Source organism: Arvicola amphibius, chromosome 6, assembly GCF_903992535.2.
Source record: "Arvicola amphibius chromosome 6, mArvAmp1.2, whole genome shotgun sequence".
Taxonomy (NCBI): domain Eukaryota; kingdom Metazoa; phylum Chordata; class Mammalia; order Rodentia; family Cricetidae; genus Arvicola; species Arvicola amphibius.
Window position 1 is genome coordinate 11715717 of NC_052052.2, and position 16969 is coordinate 11732685.

The 16969-nt window shown below is 55.1% G+C and overlaps 2 protein-coding genes across 3 annotated transcripts in view; one reads left to right on the forward strand and one right to left on the reverse strand.

Moving 5' to 3' along the window:
* Positions 1 to 9000, forward strand: part of Crocc (ciliary rootlet coiled-coil, rootletin) — a 37165-nt gene extending 28165 nt beyond the window's left edge. The window contains exons 25-35 of the mRNA XM_038333858.1: positions 105 to 453; positions 3053 to 3222; positions 3324 to 3444; positions 3715 to 3878; positions 5058 to 5273; positions 5612 to 5836; positions 6240 to 6389; positions 6669 to 6869; positions 6993 to 7124; positions 7656 to 7832; positions 8580 to 9000. Coding sequence (XP_038189786.1) covers positions 105 to 453; positions 3053 to 3222; positions 3324 to 3444; positions 3715 to 3878; positions 5058 to 5273; positions 5612 to 5836; positions 6240 to 6389; positions 6669 to 6869; positions 6993 to 7124; positions 7656 to 7832; positions 8580 to 8666 — 1992 coding nt within the window. The 3' untranslated portion in view covers positions 8667 to 9000. The remainder of the gene's footprint in view (positions 1 to 104; positions 454 to 3052; positions 3223 to 3323; positions 3445 to 3714; positions 3879 to 5057; positions 5274 to 5611; positions 5837 to 6239; positions 6390 to 6668; positions 6870 to 6992; positions 7125 to 7655; positions 7833 to 8579) is intronic.
* A 941-nt stretch (positions 9001 to 9941) lies between these two features.
* On the reverse strand, positions 9942 to 14776 carry Mfap2 (microfibril associated protein 2). 2 transcript variants are annotated; one of them, XM_038335025.1, is made up of 9 exons: positions 14732 to 14776; positions 12708 to 12783; positions 11947 to 12036; positions 11747 to 11776; positions 11572 to 11652; positions 11425 to 11478; positions 10801 to 10888; positions 10573 to 10646; positions 9942 to 10384 (listed from the first exon to the last, which is right to left on the reverse strand). In XM_038335025.1, the coding sequence occupies exons 2-9, from the start codon at positions 12748 to 12750 to the stop codon at positions 10281 to 10283; spliced, it is 564 nt and encodes a 187-aa protein (XP_038190953.1). In that variant the 5' UTR covers positions 12751 to 12783; positions 14732 to 14776; the 3' UTR covers positions 9942 to 10280. The 2 variants fall into 2 exon arrangements, with proteins under 2 accessions (XP_038190953.1, XP_038190954.1); XM_038335026.1 differs by lacking the exons at positions 12708 to 12783; positions 14732 to 14776 and having other exon boundaries at positions 11572 to 11680; positions 11947 to 12012.
* Between the last annotated feature and the right edge of the window lie 2193 nt (positions 14777 to 16969).

Consider the following 16969-nt stretch of genomic DNA (forward strand, 5'->3'; position numbering starts at 1 on the left):
CCCTCCCAACAGAGTGGGGGCCACTAAAGGCACAGGTGGCAGGCACCAAGTGGGGAATGGGGGCGGCCTTGTGACTCGGTCTCCTGGCCTCACCTCTGCCCCAGCTCCAGGGATCCCAGAGGAAGTTGCAGGAGCAAGAGGCTGAGTTCCGGGCACGTGAGCGAGGCCTGCTGGGCTCCCTGGAGGAGGCACGTGGCACCGAGAAGAGGCAGCTGGACGTGGTCCGGGGCCTGGAGCTGAGGCTGGAGGGAGTGCGGGCTGAGACCTCTGAGCTGGGGCTGCGGTTGAGCGCAGCTGAGGGCCGGGCGCAGGGCCTGGAGGCCGAACTTGCCCGCGTGGAGGCGCAAAGGCGGGTGGCAGAGGCCCAGCTGGGTGGTCTGCGCTCTGCCCTGCGTCGGGGTCTGGGCTTGGGCCGAGTGTCCATGTCCCCAGCGCGGGAAGCACCCGCAGGAGGTGAGTGAAGCCACACTCCTGGGAGGGCGACACCCCCTGGCTGCTGTGGGCTCCTGGGTGACATTTTAAAGGAGGGACCCTTAAGGTTCCTTTGCCTTTTCTGAATCTTTGAACCCCATCTTCTTTGTTTTATTTTATGTGTTTGTGAGAGTGTCTGCATATATGTATGTGCATCATGAGAGGCCAGAAGAGAGAATTAGATTCCCTGAAGCTGGAGTTAACATGTTTGTGAACTGCCATGTAGGTGCTGGGAATCAAATCCAGGTTCTCTGCAAGAGTAGCCGGTGCTCTTAACTACTGAGCCATCTCTCCATCCTCTCCATCCCCCCCCCCCCCCGTCCCAGCCTCCCTCATTTTTTTTTTTTTCTGAGACAGGGTTTCTCTGTAGCTTTGGAGCCTGTCCTGGAACTTGCTCTGTAGACCAGGCTGACCTCAAACTCACAGAGATCCACCTGTCTCTGCCTCCCGAGTGCTGCAATTAAAGGCATGTGCCACCACTGCCCAACTGAAAAAAGAATTGTTAGTGACAGGAGATCCAGCATTCCTGCTCCTCAGTATATAGCTAAAAGGACTGCAAACAGGCATGTGGTAGGCACTTCTATAGCAAAGTCTGTTGCAACCTTGTTCATAATAGCCAAATGGCAGTGACGTCCCAAGTATCTATCAACATGACTAGATAAACAGAAATGTGGTACATCCATCCTGTGGAGTAGCATTCAGCCATTAAGAGGAATGGCACTCTTACGTATGCCACAATGCAGGTCAGCTCTGAAACATTCTACTCATCAAGTAAGGCAGGCATAGGAAGGCAAACATCAGTGAGTTCTAGCACAGACAAGAACATAGACTCAGCAAGCAGGTTCAAGGTTACCTAGATCTAGAGAGGAGACAGTGAGAGCTGTGCTTCAAAAATAAATTTCTGTCTGGTTATCTTAGTTGGCCAGGACTGTTCTGTGAAGGAACTGTGACCCTTCAGTAGCCATGGAAGAATGCGGACTCTCTGTCTCCCCATATCACAGATGCTTTCGGCTGCTTTGTGTAATTGCTGTGTTTGTGTAACCTGCACACAGCTACCTAGACATCCTCAGTCTCTGGAGCACTGTGATAGCTAATGCACATACAAATCATGTGGACATCCTCCTTGGAGAATACTCACAAAGAAAGTCTGCACACGCTCAGTACAGGTTCAGTGATCGTGTTGTTTTGCCTCAGTTTTTAGACAGGGGGTCTCACTCTAAGCTATCCTGGAACTCACTGTGTAGCCTAAGCTGGCCTTGTACTCAGGGCCATCTTCCTGTCTCAGCTTCCCAAATGCCAGGCCCACAGGCTTGTGCCACCATGCCTGGCTGTTAGAAATATTTTCCTCTGCATTTGATGCATCTGGTAGATTGTTTAGGGACAGTGGACCAGCTGTCACATACTTGGAGGCTTAACAAGCAGAAATGTGTGTTTGACTGTCTCAAAGGCTAGAAATCTGAGGGCCACACCCCCTCTGAAGGTACTGGGTAGGATGTGTACATGCTTCACAACTCTAGTGGTCACATGGTATCTGTATTTCCCCTTTTTATAAGGATAACAATAGTGGGTTTGGGGTCCACCATTCTAGTATGACGTCTACCTGTTTCCAAATAAAGTTATGCCCAACATGGGGAATTTGGGGAGATACAGAACTGAAGAAAAAAGATTTGAGATGACCAATGTACAATAGCATAAATGTAATTCATGCCACCAGATCATATCTTTAAATATAGTTAAGGTGTGTGGGAACGTGGCTCAGTTGCACTTGCCCATTCTGTTCAGAGGCCTGGGTTTGATCCCTAGTACTGCATAAAACTGGACATGGTCGTACATATCTGTAATTCTTGCACTCAGAAGACTGAGGCAGGAGGATTGTGAGTCAGGTCCAGCCTACATAGTGAGCCCTGTCCCTGTCTCAAAAAGGAGGAGTTCGTGGAGTGGCAGGGTGCTTACCTGGCATGGCCAAGACCCTGGGTTCACCCATAGTACCTCCAGAGCAAAAAGTAAACAAAGATTAATATATATATATATATATATATATATATATATATATTGTCCAAAACAAAAAGCAAAACATCAATGAAAAGGAATTAAGGCTGATGTGGGGACCAGTGCATCCCAGAAGTAGGGGGAAATGGGGAGGGAAAAATGTTGCAGAGTGCAGTTTCCAGCACTCACAGGACAACTCTCCACTGTCCTTAATTCCAGTTCCAGGGGTCTAATGCTTTCTTCTGGCTCCATGGGCACAGGCACACTTGTGGTGCACACACATACATGCAGGCAAAACACCCATATACATAATACAAACATAAGCTAGGTGTGGTGGCACATGCTTTTAGTCTCAGCAATGGGGAGGCAGATCTCTGAGTTTAAGGTCAGCTTGGTCTGCGTAGTGAATTTTAGAACAGCCTGAACTATAATAATATAGAGAACCTATTTCAAAATAAATAAAAAGAACTACTTTATTAAAAAAAAAGAAAATAAGCTGTGCTTGGCTGAGGAATGTGAGTAGATCTCGACAGGGGTTTTAGGCAGGAAGATAACCTGGCTGCCATGTCCTTGACTATATCTTCTCTTCCAGGAAGTGAGGATGGACTTAGCAGCCCCAGTCCTTTGGAATATAGCCCTCAGTCCCAGCCACCATCTCCAGGGCCCACTGCCTCCCCAGCACCTCCAGACTTAGACCCAGAGGTGGTGCGTGATGCCCTCCGAGACTTTCTGCAAGAGCTTCGGAGTACCCAACGGGAGCGGGTGAGGCCGGTGGAGATGGCTGGGAGGAGAACCCAGGATCCAAGAGAAAAGCCATGGTGGTCAGAGCTGGGGTCTTCCACTTTCCTCTGTTGGGGCTACAGGATGAACTTAAGATCCAGACCAGCACCCTCAGTCAACAGCTGGCTGAGATGGAAGCAGAGAGAGACCGTGCAACCTCAAGGGCCAAGCAGCTGCAGAAGGCGGTAGCTGAGAGTGAGGAAGGTGAGGGCCCCTCTGCCCTCTTATGCTCTTAGCAACTGAGGTGGGAGGCTAGGGAACTGGTGTCAGTAGCTCTTTATGTCCAGTCCTGGCCTACCTGGCTCTGCTGGTTCCTTCCAGAGACCTTCCCTGGGCAGCTCCAAGGGGCCCAAATCTACAGACCCTCTAATGGTCCAGGCAGAGCTTGGAGAGGGTGGGGTACAGGTTGGACCTCATGGCCTGGTTCGGGGCTGGGCTTGGCATGAAACTGATGGGACTGGGTGGTGGTCGCAGCTTGGCGCAGTGCAGACAGGCGACTGAGCGGGGCCCAGGCAGAACTGGCACTGCAGGAAGAGAGTGTGCGACGTAGCAAGCGGGAATGCAGGGCCACGCTGGACCAGATGGCAGTGCTGGAGAGGAGCCTGCAGGCCACCGAGAGCGAGCTCCGGGCCAGCCAGGTGGGCAGGAGTGGAGGGCCCATGGGAGCAGGGCCCAGGGTTCTCTGTGGTCCTCTGCCCGAGTCACAGCCTATAGGGGTGACCTGTGGCTCTTTCCATTGGGCAAATTTTAGTCCACTGGTTGGGTGTTCATGTGCTTCAGGGGGAGGGCTTGGTCTGAGTCAGACAGAGGAGTTCAGATTTGGCCTGAAACAGCCTGCTGTCCAACTGTTGCCCTTTGGGTGGGGGTCACACGTAGAGGCAGTCCTGTAAGCTATTAGCTGGAGCCTCTGTCTCTGAATATCTGCATGAATGGCGATGCAGTGTTTGATGTGTAGGTTTCCACATGTCTCTGTGTCTGGGACAGGAAGCCCAGGCCTTGGGTGATGACAGCCCAGCCTCTGAAATGAAGCCCCTGCCCTCTCTCCAACTGCTGTCACTCCCATCACCTCTGTCTGGGACCAAGCTGGAGCAGGATTGTTGTGTCTGCAACTTCAGCTCTGGCTTTGGGCCCAGAAGCCCCTGGGGCCTGGGAGGAGGCCAGGAACAAAGCTGGGTGGGAGCCAGAGTGGGGGCCCACTCTCCCCTACAGGCCAGACAGGGCAGGGAGAGGCTTGAAGATGAAGCTTGAAGCAGGGAGGCTGTAGTGACACCCAGAACCCACTGGCTCTGGGGCCCTGTGTATCGAATGGTCCCAAGTTCTTCCTGCCCTGTGTCCACTCTGCAAACCCCTTCATCATCTGAGTCCTGAACAGGGGAGGAGAGGCAGCCATTAGAACTGCAGCGGTGCCCTGCTCCTCAGAAGCAGCTGCCAGGTTCAGCTCGGGTTTCATTTGTGCTTTCAGCCATTTCTGGAAGCCTTTTTGTAGAGCAGGGGAGGGTCCAGTGTCTACATTCTGCAGCCCCCTCCCAGGGATCAGATAGCGGCACCTCTGGAACAGTCCTCCCAGGACAGACATGAAACAGCCAGAGTGGGGAAGGTGCATCTTGTCTCATATAACATGTTAATCAGCTTGAGCAAGAGCGCTCTGGGCTCCTCATAGCTGCTCAGTCTGTAACAAATGGGGAAACTGAGGCCCCAGCAGTCACAGGCTGGTCCCAGGTCATACAGTCCTTGAGGCTGACCCTGCTTTGTCCCGATGCTGCAGAGGGGTTTGGGGAGAGGTGGACAGGCACGGGGCTGAGCCTTGTTACCCACAGGAGAAAGTCAGCAAGATGAAGGCGACCGAAGCGAAGCTGGAGAGTGACAAGCGGCGGCTGAAGGAGGTGCTGGACGCCTCCGAGAGTCGCTCTGTCAAGCTTGAGCTGCAGCGGCGAGCTCTCGAGGGCGAACTGCAGCGCAGCCGCCTAGGTCTGGGCGACCGGGAGGCCCATGCTCAGGCCCTCCAGGATCGGGTTGACTCCCTGCAGAGACAGGTGGGCCCTTCTCCCTCCTGGTCACCTGCATGCCCTGTGCCAGGCTCTGTTCAGGCATTGTGCAATTGCCAATTCTATGAAGTAAGTCTTCACCATCAGGTTTCAAGGTGGACAGGTAGACTCTCAGAATGGCAGTGTCCTTGCCTGTCACATAGCTAGGTTGCCGGGACTCTGGACCGGGTGGTTAACCCACAGTGGGGTGAGGGCAGACCACAGTAGGCTGAGCCAGTGAGAGAACAAGCCAACAGGGATATGGATAAGGGAGCAGAGTGGGTTAGAACTCCTGGTGGAGATCCCAATGGAAAGGGAACCCTTGACCTTCTACTACCTTCCTGCAGGTGGCAGACAGTGAGGTGAAGGCAGGGACCTTGCAGCTAACAGTGGACCGGCTGAATGGGGCACTGACCAAGGTGGAGGAGAGCGAGGGAACCCTGCGGAGCAAGGTGCAGAGCCTGACAGATGCCCTGGCCCAGAGCAATGCCAGCCTCACCAGCACCCAGGACAAGAATCTACATTTACAGAAGACCTTGAGTACCTGTGAACATGACCGCCAAGTGCTCCAGGTCTGGGGTGGGGAGGGTTCCAGCATCTGGCATATCTCTCTCTTCCGTCAGGAAAGAGTTCAGTGAGAGAGTTAGCTGAGAACATCAGGTGTGGAGGGAGGCGATAGCCAGTGGGGCTGTCAGTCAGGAATTCTGGGGAGCCAGTGAGAATAGGTCTTGAGGTGGGAGTGGGGTCAGCAGAACTAGCCAGTCATGAGGCTTAGAGGGGGATGCTGTCTAGTGAGAGAAGAAACCTGCTAGTATGGGACCCATGTGCAGTTTGGGATATGAGTGACTGCCACCTTCAGCACAGATCCGTGGACAGGACTGGCAACAGGCCAGACCAGTTAGGCTTTTCACCCAAAGGAAAGCCTTTTGCACAGGCTGGCAGTCTGGCTTGGCACCATCAGCCTCTGTCCTCCAGGAACGGCTGGATGCTGCCAGACAGGCATTGTCTGAAGCACGAAGGCAAAGCAGCTCCCTGGGTGAGCAGGTGCAGACTTTGCGGGGCGAGCTAGCCAACGTGGAGCTGCAGCGGGGAGATGCTGAAGGCCAGCTGCAGCAGCTGCAGCAGGTGAGGCCTGGAGGGCCTCTGTCTATAGGGATGCCCCGTGTGGTTCTTGGCATGGGGTGGGGAACCCACTCAACTTCACCCCAATTGACCCAGCCACCTGTGAAGAACCATGGTTCATCTGGCCCACACTCCCATTATTCCCAGAGAAAACCATTTGGCCTCAGGTGTTTCCCTACGTCGGCCTTGCAGTTGGGAACAGTGGGCTAGCACCTTTGCTCCCAAGTTTCAGATGGCCATCCTGAGGTGCAGTGGGATGAGGAACTGCTGGCTTGTCTGCAGGTGCTCCGACAGCGGCAGGAAGGCGAGGCTGCAGCTCTGCGCTCTGTCCAGAAGCTGCAGGAAGAGCGGCGGCTGCTGCAGGAACGCCTGGGCAGTCTGCAGCGAGCCCTGGCCCAGCTGGAAGCTGAGAAACGTGAGGTGGAACGGTCAGCACTGCGACTCGACAAGGACCGTGTTGCTCTCAGGAAGACACTGGATAAGGTGGCCTACTCTGCTGGTGCTTCCCTAGGTTTTCTGTGTCTCTCTGCTTCTGCTGATGTCAGATTATTCTACAGGGGCTTCTGTGAACCCCCTGTGAGCCCCTTCCGGTCCACTTCTACCCAGGTGGAGCGGGAGAAGCTTCGAAGCCATGAGGACACACTGAGGTTGAATGCAGAGAAGGGCCGTCTGGACCGCACACTCACAGGGACTGAGCTGGACCTGGCTGAGGCCCAACAGCAGATCCAGCAGTTGGAGGTCAGCCCTCCCCCACCCCCGGCCTAGTCCCCAGTGTCATTCCCATACTGAGTTCGAGATGTCCTAGGGGAGCCTATGGCTGAGCCAGCACAGGAGCCCAGAGCCTTTGGGAGGGTGTCCTCATTGGACTGTAGAGTTGGGTTCTTCCCATGGTGGGAAGAAACATTGAGGCTCATTGGCATTCAAGCCAGTGGTGATACCTGTGTGCTGTGGATGTATGGAAGCTTGCTCACCGGTATAGCATGAACCTCATGTGGCCTGTGGACTGAATCCATGTAAATGTTTTTACACATGCAGATGTTAGGCTGCTGTGCTTTTGTGCCCATGTGTGCTTCTGTACAAATAGGCTTGCTTTTGTTCCCGGGCGTGTGTAGGCCAGACACTGTTGGAGTATTTTTGTATGTGCATGCCTGTCTGAGTGGGCTTCACTGGGGACCCTGACCCGGAATTGGAAGGTACACTGTTAGGGATAAGCCCACGCCACTGTATGCACATTGGGTTAGAACTCTGATTGGCAGCCCCTGTCTGTAGGCACAGGTGGTAGCCCTGGAGCAGAATCACAATCCGGTCCAGTTGGAGGCAGACGAGCAGCGGCTGGAGCTGCAACAGGAAGTCGAGCGCCTGCGCAGTGCCCAAGTACAGACAGAGCGCACACTGGAGGCACGGGAGCGGGCCCACCGCCAGAGAGTGTCGGGACTGGAGGAGCAGGTACACGGGCCTCCCCTGGGTGAAGATGGTGCTGGGATGGAAGTGTGGGGCTGGGGGAGAGGACTGCTCATGAGCTTTATAACTTGAAAAGGGTCAAATAGATCAGTGTTGGTACCAGCCATGGGTGGGGTGGTACTGCCTGGTCTCAGTAGCTCCTGGTCTAGGCCTCACTCTCTGCCTCAAGCCATCAGACCCTCTCCCTACATAGCATGGCTCCCTTAGCAGCTCTAACTATAGGCTCTGCCAGCAACCTGGATCCCAGTGGAGAACAGGCTCTTTCCTAGGAATACTAGAAAGAGCCCAAGAAATGGCTCTTCCTGGCCAGTGAGGTCACTTGTGTCCCTTCTGGCTGTGCCTAGAACAGCACTTAGCTGCTTAGATAGGCCCAACCTGGTCACACAAACACTTCTGCTAGTAGACCCAGCCAGGTCTTCCATGCCTCTCTGGCCCTCCTTGGGACAGGGTCCCCCTGTGGATACTGCCAGTGCTCATAGACAGTAACAGGGCAGGGCTGGGAGGACACAGGGCCTTGCTCTGTAGAGTGATGCTGAGCAGAGCTGCTTCACATGATCGAGCCTCTGAAGGGATAAGGATGCCAAACATACAGACACTTAGCCGCCATGAGGGGCAAAATGAGAAGCAGAGACTCTCCCAGTCTTAGGCAGCAGCAGGTGGCATGCCACCCCATCAGCTCCTGTTCTCTGAAGTCAGCTGTGGTCCGGACTGTTGGGCCCTTCTCCTCTCCAGGTGTCCATGCTGAAGGCACAGCTGAAGAAAGAGCTTCGCAGGAGCTCAGCACCTGTCTTCCCACCCTCTGGCACCCCAGAGCAGTGAGTCCCTTCTAGCCAGCATCCTGAGCACAGTCATCTAGGCAGGAGAGGGTCCTTAGTAACGTAGACTGCCCCAGACCTGGACATAAGAGTGGTGGGAGGGAGCTGGGGTGACAGATGAGGGTGGCACTGTGGCTGTACCACCTATATCACTCCAGTCCCCTTTCTATGAAGATCCTCTGACGGCCAAGCCTTTCGACTGAGCCAGCCAGGGGTCAGGGAGAGCGCTTGTTTCCACCAGTAACAGACCAGGGTTTCCCCAGGAAGGAGTGCCTAAGCCAGAGCAGCTCCAGGGAGCTCTCCCTTGATTCCTGGTGTCAGGAAGCTCCTTAGTGAGCCTAGAGCCCTTGTATTTTTGTACCTTTTCTAATGTTAACTGTGGAGACTGTTATGCTTTTTGTAACATGACTTGTTTTCTAGAATCGTCTGTACACACACATGCTTCCTCTGCCTGGGAGTTGCTTGGGAGAGTGGGGGGCAGTCTTGCTAGCTGAGCTTAGCAACCTCAAGGGCACGATGGACCTTCCTCTCCATCTAGCTGCTAGCAGATGGTGCTGTGCCCACTACATAAGCTCAGGCTCCCCTCTGGATAGTGCCAGGGCTCATAGACACCCTGGTAACAGGCAGGGCCGGGAGTGGACAGTGTTGCCGTGGCTCTGTTGAATGATGCTTTCTGGGCAGCGCTGCTTCATGTGGCAGAGTATGTGTGTTCTTGTGTGAAGTGGAACGAAAGTCATGGTGTGACAGTGGGGCTCACGGAGCGCTCAGCATCCCAAGACTGCTCTACTCATTCCCTTCTCTCAAAGTACCATAGCTAGGCTTGGCCCTCCCTGGCACCCACTACTGTGAGCCTCTGGATGGTCACTGTCATTTGAGGACAGTGATTTACCCGCTATGTAGACCTGTCAGGAGAACTAACCAGGACAGCATGGGGAGCACTATACAGCTCTTTATGCTGCTCGCGCAGAAAAACCAAAATGACCTGTCTCTTTCTGCATGCACCTGAAGAGTTGCACCTTGGGAGGGGGTGTTGGGGCCCCTTGCTCTGGGTGGGTCACAGATGAAGCTAGGGCTGGAGTAGGTAGGGGTGGGGTTCAGAAATAGAGCCATATGGCACTGCCTTCTAAGGAGCTGAGTAACCTTTTGTTAGGGACCAGCAATATTGGTGGCACTTAAGTTCTCCCCAGTCCCAAAAGTGACTCTGTCTTTTGTAAAAACTTTATTATTTTGTATAAAACAAAGGTGGCCCATGCCTGGGGGCATAGGAAATCCAAGCAGACCAGCTGGGTGAGGGGCACAGCCTACCTGAGGAGACTGAAAAGGGAGGAATGCCCCCAAGGCACTGAGAAGGCACATTGAGATTACCAGATCCCCAAAAGAGGCCTTGAATGAACCTCACCTGGGGGGTGGAGACTGGACAGTCAGCAGCCCCAAGTGCTCAGGGGTGGAAACAGGCTGGGGAGGAGCCCAATGCAGCTATGACCCCACTCCCCGGGGGCAGCAGCCCACTGGTGTCCAGGATGAAAGGGAGGGCAGGATGGGAGAAAGCACCAGGTCAGGTGGGGCCTGAAGTGGATCCGAGCTGAGTCTAGGGCTCAGATCCTACACCAGCTCCACCCTAGCAGCCCCCACAGCTCCGGGCACAGGAGGCAGCCACAGATTGGCACAGGCCACTGACGGCCATCACGCCACACTTGGAGAACTTGTCCCGGCACAGGTCAGCTGTTGGAGGGAGGTGCAGTCAGGTGGGAACCCACCACCCAGTACTAGTGAGGATGGAGGGAGGGGTCTTGCAGCATCTTACAAGTGGGCCTGGACACATATTCCACGCCAAACCTTGCAGGTGGGACATGGCCAGGTAATGAAGTGGGTAGTGGATGCTGCCGGACAAGGGGTGGTGGTTTTCCTACCTCGGAGGAGTTCCTCATGGGCACAGACTGTGCGGACACATATTTCCTTGTTGACGACATACACCCGGCGAAGGCTGGGGGATGAGCCAGGCATGCTTTCAGCCACACCCTCACCTACTCCCACGGGGTGAGTCCAGGGGTCCAGGCCCAGGCCCGTCCTCTTCACTGCCTATCCCAACTCACACCTTCCCTGGTAGGAGTGGCCCCCGAGTCTCCCTCAGCCCTCACCTGTAGAAGCAGACCTCATTGAGACACTGTTTACAAGGCTTGTGGATGGAGTAGAGGCGAGTGCACGGGTACTGTTCCTCACGGCAGTCTGGGGACAGGTGGGGTCAGACTGGAGGCTCAGCTCAAGTGGCAGGTTCACAAAGTCTGAGTCCCTAAGCACCCTCAGGCCCTGCCCAGGTCCCCACACAAATCCAGCACCCAGGTAGCACAGGATTGCTCAACTTTATACCACACACAAAGTCACTCCCATTTGGAAACATAAATTGGCACACAAATTCCCAGCTACCCAACTTGGCCACTGGGACATCACAGTAGCTCACAAGCTGCTCTGTAACCCACTCTGTAACCAAGTCAACACACACAGGCTGGGCTTCTCCGGGTCTCTCCCCTCAGGCTCTCAGCTGGGTAGCACTCAGCTGGGCTGGGCTTGCTTGCCCCTTTTCACCAAGCTCTGCTGACCAGATGCTAGTGGGCATGCAGGGAGTGATATCCCACAGCTGCCCAGGGACATGTCTGTCAGCTCCCTCACCTAGCACCCCGTTGCTTAACCCTGCAAATTCCCATCAAAAGGCCCTCTCTTTCTGAAGCCATGCCTGCTTTCTCCAGCTTCTGGAAGGTTCTTACCAAGAGGCCCAGGCTCCGTGGGCTCAGTCTCCAGGTCCCCTGGAACTGGCGGTTCTGGTGTGGGAAAGACAGCCAGGGGTGTTCAGGGCAAGCCAGCACCCCCATCCTGAGGCATACAAGTAGCTGGACTAAGGGAGATGGCATTACCTGGGGTAGGGGCTGGGATGACTTCCTGTGGGACTTGCTGCTGGGACTGGAACTGTTCCTCAGGAGGTCGAGGACTCACTTCTATGGCAGGGGGTGGGTGGCAAGGCATCTGCTCACTTTCCCTACAGACCCCCGCCGGGTTGCTGGCCCTGCCCATCCTACCCCAGACTCTTACCTTGGTAGTCATAGTAGTTGTCTGCGTTGTCTGTAAATGAAAAGGAAACATTAAGGGGGAGGGGGTCAGGTTAAGCCATGATCCCAGGAGAGCGGGGCTCCAGGGACCTGCCTCTGGGATTCCTACCACCCCACCGAAATGGGTGTCTGGCTGATGCATGTATATGGGAGGGCAGCACTGGGCACTGCGAGGACTCTTACCAATCTGGTCGCCATAGTGGTTGTACTGGACATGGTCCGGGAATGGGGGGAGAGGATCCAGGTCATATTGGCCTTGAGCCAGCAGGCCTGCTGAGGGGAGGGGTCATGTGTGGGCACCCCACAGAGGTAGGACAGAGAGAAAGCAGGTGGCAGTCCTATTAGGCTAGGGACCTACAACCAGGTTTAGGCTCAACAAAATTCAAAAAGTCCTGGGTCAGTTCCCTGCCCCTGTCCCTGCCCTTGCCTATCCCCTCTGCCCTGGGTGGCCTCATGGCTGCTCCGGGAATTCCCATGCTCCTGCTTGCCTCGGAGCTTTTCCATAGGACTCCCCAGGCCTTCTCCAGGTCTCAACTACCATTTCAGCTCTCCCGGGGCTAGCCTGCTCCACCTTCCCTGCTATGGATTTCTATCATAGCACTCAACACCATCTCAAAGTTACCAGTATTTGCCTCTTCTCTAACCTGGCCATGTGGTGGGGGCCAGGTGCGTCTGCCTAATTCACAGTTTCATCTCCAGTACTTAGCTTATAGTAGACGTCAGGGAATGGATGAGACTCCTAGGTCTGGCACCTCCTAATGTGATGGATAAGTACCACTCAAAGGCTGAGTCTAAGTCTACAGAACCGTGAAGCCTCACGTAGATCTAGCACCAGTGCCTGGACTCCCTGCCTCTACCATAAGGTGCAGGCCTGAAGCAGGGCTCAGAGCTGGAGAGCCCTGACTAAGTACCACGTGGGAGACCCCAGCCCAGCAGCCGCTTACCAGGCAGGAACAGCAGGAAGAGGCAGGCGGCTCTCATGGCCATGGAGGGAGGAGGCTGTGGTGGCGTTGAGGACAGCTAGAGGGGAGGAAAGGAGAGCTAGCTGCATGCTGGCCAGCTAGCTCAGGATGGCATAACATTTCTGTCCATGAGCTCAGTCTGCAGGGGACAGACAGAGCCAGGTGTCTAGAGGTGGAGAGGGACATCTACAGTCCCTGCTTGGGCGAAGGTGAAGGCTTTAAATCAGGTTCCAGTGCTGACTTGGTTTTCTAAAGACTGGGGGTCATGTAGCCCAGGCTAGCTTCAACTTACTGTGCAGTGGAAGAAACCCTTAACAAGTGGACGGACAGTCCCCCCACCCTGAGTTTACCCACTTCAAGCCCATCATCTTCCTGAGTTCTGATGTTCCATGTGAATTCCAGTGACCTCAGGCACATCCTTAAGGTACCAGCCCTGCCCAGCCAATACCACAGTCAGTCACTAGCTCAACAGCATTTGCCAGGCCTGCCACCTGCTCCCAATTAGCCCCTGGGCCCTGAGCAGGCCGCTCAGCAGGAAAACCACATGCATACAGGCCCCAGGAGCCCCCAGAGCGGCCAGGGCTGGGCAGGACTCCCAGCTCCAAGAAGACGCCTGCCAGCTCTAGGCCTCCCAAGACCTGGCTGTCTTCATTACAGACACACGCACGAGACTGAGGCCTGTTTGTCTGCAACAGCAGGAAGCCTGGGGAGGAGAGCAGGAGGAGGTGAGGGCGCCTCTGGCTCCCAGCATGCTAACTGGGTGAGGCGAAGTCGTGTGGCCCAGGGATTCAGAACCCTTGACGTGATCCTGGATGACAAGAGTGTAGCTTTGGTGAGGGCACTGGTCCAGGGTTTGCACAAAGTCCCTAATACCCAGGGACTCCGGGGTGAGTCCAGCCTCCAGTGCTGGCTACAGAGTCAGCTTGCTATGCCCTGTCTTAGTCAGTGGATGGTGACTTCTAGATGCTGCCCACAGGCTAATCATCCAGAGGGCTCCCTACCCCACCATGGGACGTTCTTCCACAGTTTGAACCCCAACTTTGATGTAGGTCCCCCTGGGAATCTGGGGAGAGAGCAAGGGAAAGACAGAAACAGGGTATCTGACCTCAGTTTCCCCAACCCTGAGGTTTCTTGATACCTTGCCCATCTCAGACATCTCGCCCAAGTGGCCCTTGGTGGGGGCCAGAGGCCCTTGCTAGTTTATATCCTTTCCCATAGGGACCATGGCTAAGGCTCCTCACATTCCCGGTTTTTAAAATGTGGGCAGCCTTGTGGTTGGGGGGCCACCAGCTCCATACAGGCTGATGACTGACCTGAGGCCCTGGGCATTAGGAAGCATTGAGTGGCTGCCAATGTGTATCCAACACTCGCACTCAGGCCCAGGCATATGGTAGGGAGTGGGGTTCATTGGCTAGCCCCGGCATGAAGAAGAAAATAATGAATTGCTCCCAGGGGACCCAGGCAAGTTCTTCAAAAGTTGACTTTGGGAGGTGTTAGGCAGGTCAGGAGCTGTTGGGATGTCTGATCCACCCCCACCTCTGGTCCTTTCCACAACTTCGGCCTTCTTCAGCCCCTTGGCTCCTCGGTTCTGGGGGGCTAGGACTGGGAGCCCCCTTACTGGCTCAGACCCGAAGGGGGCCCCACCAGTTGCTGCAGCACCGCTGTACAGCTGGGAACAATCAGCCGGCAGCGGAAACTTGCTGAGGCACTAGCTGGCTCTCCACTTTGGTCTTTCTTTGTCTCTGTATCCGACCCCTGCCCCGCCCTCCACATCCCAAACACTTGGGGGACAGCAGCCCTGTCCCCCAGCACTCCCATCTCTGATGACCCCTAAGTTCCAGCTCTCTGTCTAGCCTATCTTGCGGCCCACCACTTGCCAGGTGCCCCCTCAGTATCTACTCGGTACCCCGGGGCCAGGGTCTCCATAATCCTCCCCCTCCTCACCAAGAACGGAGTGTAAAGCATGGCGCCCCCGACACCCCTGGGCGCGCCCAGCCCGCGCCTACCTGTTGGGGCCCTTGTGCGGTGCTCTAGTGCGGCTGAGAGTGCCCGCCCGCCGCCCGCAGCCAGAGCCCCCTACGGCCCCCAAGGCCCACGCCCGCCCCTAGCCCGGAGTCTCTGGGTCCTAGAGAGCGCCGCCGCCACGCCGCACCCTCGAGGCTCCAACCCCTCCCCAATGCCGCTGATTCTGGGCCTGGGCTTGGGCCTGGGCCTGGTACTAAATGAGCCAGCCGGCTGGTCACCCCAATTAACAGAGGGATCCCAGCCCCTCCACCCGGAGTCCAGAGGTCACTGGGCTGGAAACGAAGTTTGACTTGCTTCCTGCCCCCCCTCTCCCCCTCCCTCCCTCTTCTCTTCTCCTTCCATCTCTCTCCTTCCTTTCCTCCTGGCACAACAGGCATGACCTTAGAGCAGATCAAATTCAAAGAATACACAAGTCCAATTTCACACACCCCCAACGCTGATTTGACCCCAGGAGTTGGCCTCAGTTCAGGGGAGCCCCAACATTCTTCCCTTAGTCTTTCTCTGCTTTTAGTGTTCCATTTCTGACACTGATTTTTTTTTTGAAGATTTTTTGAAATTTTATGTCCATTGGTGTTTTATCTGCATGTATGTCTATGTGAGGACGCCAGATTCCCTGGAACTGGAGTTACAGACAGTGGTGAGCCACCATATGTGTGCTGGGAATTGAACCTAGGTCCTATCTGGAAGAGAGCCAGTGATCCCAACCACTGAGACATTTTTCTGGCACTAATTCTTATCTTGGGAGTTTAAGTTCAGCTCCCTTGGGACTAAGTCTTTGCTGTGTATTTCTTCTGCCTGGTCTAACCTGGTCTGAGAAAACTGCATTGCCTTGCTGTGTGTGTCTATTGCAGGGTAGCAGGGATTTTTGTCACCCATGAACCAGGGAACCCTGTGGTCGGCCAGCTGTCCCTTACTGTCAGGCTTAATCCCACTTGGGTAGGAAGGGAACCCATCTGGCAGAAATGCTGCCGCTATACTTGACAAAAGGGGAAACAGAGGCCCCACAGACAAGCTACTCCAAAGTTCCGGCCAGGATCTGTGGCTGCTCCTCTCTTCCCCTGGCCTGAGGATGCGGGTGAGGCTGACTTCACCCTTCCTCTGCTTGGCCCTTAGGCCTAGCATTTGCCTGCCCAGTAGATCCACGGAGCATCAGTAAACTATCCAACCTTGCCATCCTGACTGCGGTGGTTTGAATGAAAATGGTCCCCATAGGCCCAAAGGGAGTGGCAGTATAAGGAGGTGTGACCTTGTTGGAATCACTGAGCATGGGCTTTTGAGGTTTCCGAAGCTCAAACCAGGCCCAGAGGTGTTCTTCCTGCTGCCTGCCATCAATCCAGATACCGAACGAACTCTCAGCTCCTCCTCCCAGCACCATGTCTGCCTGCCTGCTTCTGGCCATAACGGACTACATCTCTGAACTGTAAGCCAGCCCCAATTTGCCATGGTCACGGTGTCTCTTCACAACCACAGAACACCAAGACACTGGCTCTGCCCACTGTCACAGCACTCTGTCCGGCCACATCCAGGTGCCAGTATATGCCTGACAATCTTTTTGCCGCTGCCTGACCCAACATGCCTTGAGCTTCAAGTGGCCTGTGGGTAGCACCAGGTTCCCAGTAACGAGGCTGGAGGAGGCTTAGGAAGAGGAACCAGCCCTTCTTTCCTGTCTTCCTGTCCATGAGTCAAGCCAACTTGCATATCCAGAGCAGAGCAGCCTGGCCAGAAGCCCATTGGTGGGGTGAGGTCAGATGCATCCGCCCTTCCCAGGGGACAGGGCTTTTGGTTCTGGCTGGGAGACCTGGGCTTAGAGCCTGGCTTTATCTGAGGAACCAGATCACAAACACATCCGAGGATGTGGGAGTGGCAGGCAGAGAAGACAGGCCCCAACTTGAGGCAAGCCTGTGGCTCCTCCCTTCTGCAGGGGTAGGAGGGTGAGAAATAGTGAACTTGAAGTCAGACTCAGTTGTGACCACTACTGTGACCTCAAGCCTCAGTTTATCCATCACCATCTATAACATGCGGTTGGGCCCTGCAGTTGTGGGGCACAAGATGGCACGAATAAGAGGCTAAGCTGTCTGTATGCAACATATATCCCACCTATCTTGGGAAACAGATTGTCAGATGAGACGGACACTCAGGTATCCAGTGTGACCAGAAGGGTGAGCATGGGACTTGGACAGTGGGACATACCACAGTGCCCAAATCGAAGACCAGCGGAG